The sequence below is a fragment of the Echiichthys vipera genome, assembly GCF_963691815.1.
Source record: "Echiichthys vipera genome assembly, chromosome: 7".
NCBI lineage: Eukaryota > Metazoa > Chordata > Actinopteri > Perciformes > Trachinidae > Echiichthys > Echiichthys vipera.
The window spans coordinates 23,810,447-23,813,075 of NC_139832.1; the positions used below are offsets into that span (position 1 = coordinate 23,810,447).

The 2,629-nt window shown below is 46.6% G+C and overlaps 1 protein-coding gene across 1 annotated transcript; it reads left to right on the forward strand.

Annotated features, from left to right (window-relative positions):
• Window positions 1-422: 422 nt before the first annotated feature.
• On the forward strand, window positions 423-2,369 carry LOC310949725 (leucine-rich repeat-containing protein 4C-like; the record flags this gene model as incomplete). The annotated part of the gene is made up of 1 exon (XM_083917247.1): window positions 423-2,369. The coding sequence occupies one exon, from the start codon at window positions 423-425 to the stop codon at window positions 2,367-2,369; it is 1,947 nt and encodes a 648-aa protein (XP_083773373.1).
• Window positions 2,370-2,629: the final 260 nt, after the last annotated feature.

A 2,629-nucleotide genomic window follows, 5' to 3' on the forward strand; every position in this document is an offset into this window, starting at 1 on the left:
CCATCCTCCCACAGAGATAGAGCACAGAAGTTGGCAGCTTCATTGTGATATTATTTTATGTGTCTGTCATTGCATGGAGGACAGTGCGCCCAGAAACAGAGATGGATATAAGGCATCAGTTGAAAGGTTGCATTGTTTGTGTGTGTGGGTATACAGTATGTGTGTGTGATAATTAGTGGCTGCAATATAAACCTAAAGAATATCTTTATGCAAAAACCTTTACATTTTTACTCTTTTTGGATTTCTAATTGGTTATGTTGAATGAGTATTTTCAGCGGTAATGATTATAACGGACATACTGTATGATAATCTCAAACATGTCCAATTAACTAATCTACCTATTTTCTCTTCTGTCTCTCATTTAATTCCAGTGAGCCCAAATCCACATTCCAAAGAGCGGAAGACCAGTCAATGAATTATGAATGTTAAACAAGATGACCTCCTCTCAGCAGCAGCAGATGATGCGAGGTCCTAGGTGGAACCGGGCCTTGTCCGACCCTTTGTTTGTGCTGCTTCTGGCCCTCCAGCTGCTGGTTGTGGCAGGGCTGGTACGTGCTCAGACGTGCCCCTCTGTCTGCTCCTGTAGTAACCAGTTCAGCAAAGTCATCTGCACCCGGCGAGGCCTGCGGGATGTCCCTGATGGCATCTCTACAAACACTCGCTATCTGAATCTGCAAGAGAATCTCATTCAGGTCATAAAGGTGGACAGCTTCAAGCACCTAAGACATCTGGAGATTCTGCAGCTGAGCAAAAACCACATACGCAAAATTGAGCTGGGGGCCTTCAATGGGCTGGCCAGCCTCAATACCTTGGAGCTTTTTGATAACCGCCTCACCACTATCCCAAACGGGGCATTTGAGTACCTGTCCAAACTAAAGGAGCTTTGGCTGAGGAATAACCCCATAGAGAGCATTCCCTCCTATGCTTTCAACAGAGTGCCCTCATTGCGGAGGTTGGACCTTGGGGAGCTCAAACGGCTCTCCTACATATCTGAGGGGGCCTTTGAAGGGCTGAGCAATCTGCGCTACTTAAATCTTGGAATGTGCAATCTGAAGGAAATTCCCAACCTTATTCCCTTGGTAAAGCTGGATGAGCTGGAGATGTCGGGGAACCAGCTAGCTGTCATCCGACCTGGCTCATTTAAAGGGCTCATCCATTTGCAGAAGCTATGGATGATGCATGCCCAGATCCAGACCATAGAAAGGAACTCTTTTGATGACCTGCAGTCTCTAGTGGAGCTCAATCTAGCCCATAACAACCTTACCCTCTTGCCCCATGATCTCTTCACCCCTTTACATCACCTGGAGAGGGTGCACTTGCACCACAACCCATGGAATTGTAACTGTGACATCCTTTGGCTCAGCTGGTGGCTGAAGGAGATGGTACCAGCAAACACCAGCTGCTGTGCCCGCTGCAGCTCACCAACCCACCATAAAGGACGATACATTGGCGAGCTGGACCAGAACTACTTTCATTGTTATGCTCCTGTTATTGTGGAGCCTCCCACAGACCTAAATGTGACAGAGGGAAGCGCTGCAGAGTTGAAATGCAGAGCCAGCTCCTTGACCTCGGTAAGCTGGATTACACCCAATGGTTCCATTATGACACATGGTGCTTACAAGATCAGAATCTCTGTGCTGAATGATGGCACTCTGAACTTCACCAATGTTACCATGCAGGACACAGGCACATACACATGTATGGTCAGTAATTCTGCAGGTAACACAACAGCATCTGCCACGCTTAATGTTTCCTCTACAGAGAACAGTAGCTTCAGCTACTTCACCACAGTGACAGTGGAGACCATAGAAACACCACATAACGAAGGCTTCACCACTGCTGTGCAACAGAAGGTGGGCCCAACCCCCTCCGCTGGTGCATGGGAGTCCGTTTCACCCACTTCTACAACTACCACCACAGTTCGGACCACACTCTCCAACCGTGCAACAGAAAAGACTTATACAATCCCTGTCACAGAGCTGGGTGCAGAGGACTCACTGAATGGCTTGGATGAGGTAATGAAGACGACCAAGATCATTATTGGCTGCTTTGTTGCGATCACACTCATGGCAGCAGTCATGCTGATCATCTTCTACAAGATGCGCAAACAGCACCACCAGCAGAACCACCATGCACCCACACGCACCATTGAGATCATCAATGTGGACGAGGACTGTGTAACAGGAGTCCCAGGCATGGATGGCCACCTGACCCTGCCTCCTCTTGAGCATGAGCACCTCAACCACTATAACACCTATAAGACTGCATACAACCATGCCTCTACTATCAACTCCATACACAGCTCAGCGCACGAACCTTTGTTAATCCGGGCCAGCTCAAAAGACAATGTACAAGAGACCCAAATCTAATACTTTTTTTCAAACTGAGACATCTTAAAACTGATGGAATTACATGGAGACATTACTGGCAGGACATTTCTGACAATTGGTTGCGAAAACCATCGCTCAAACATGGAGGAACAGACTTGTGTTTGGCAAATCAGTGGCTGGTGATGTTTGTTCAATGACTTTGGGAATTAGGGTATGTCTAATGTTTCAAAAAGTGTCTTTACAAAACAGAAGTTATTTATTTAAGAAAAAAAATATTGTGGTTAAATCAAGAAAAATCT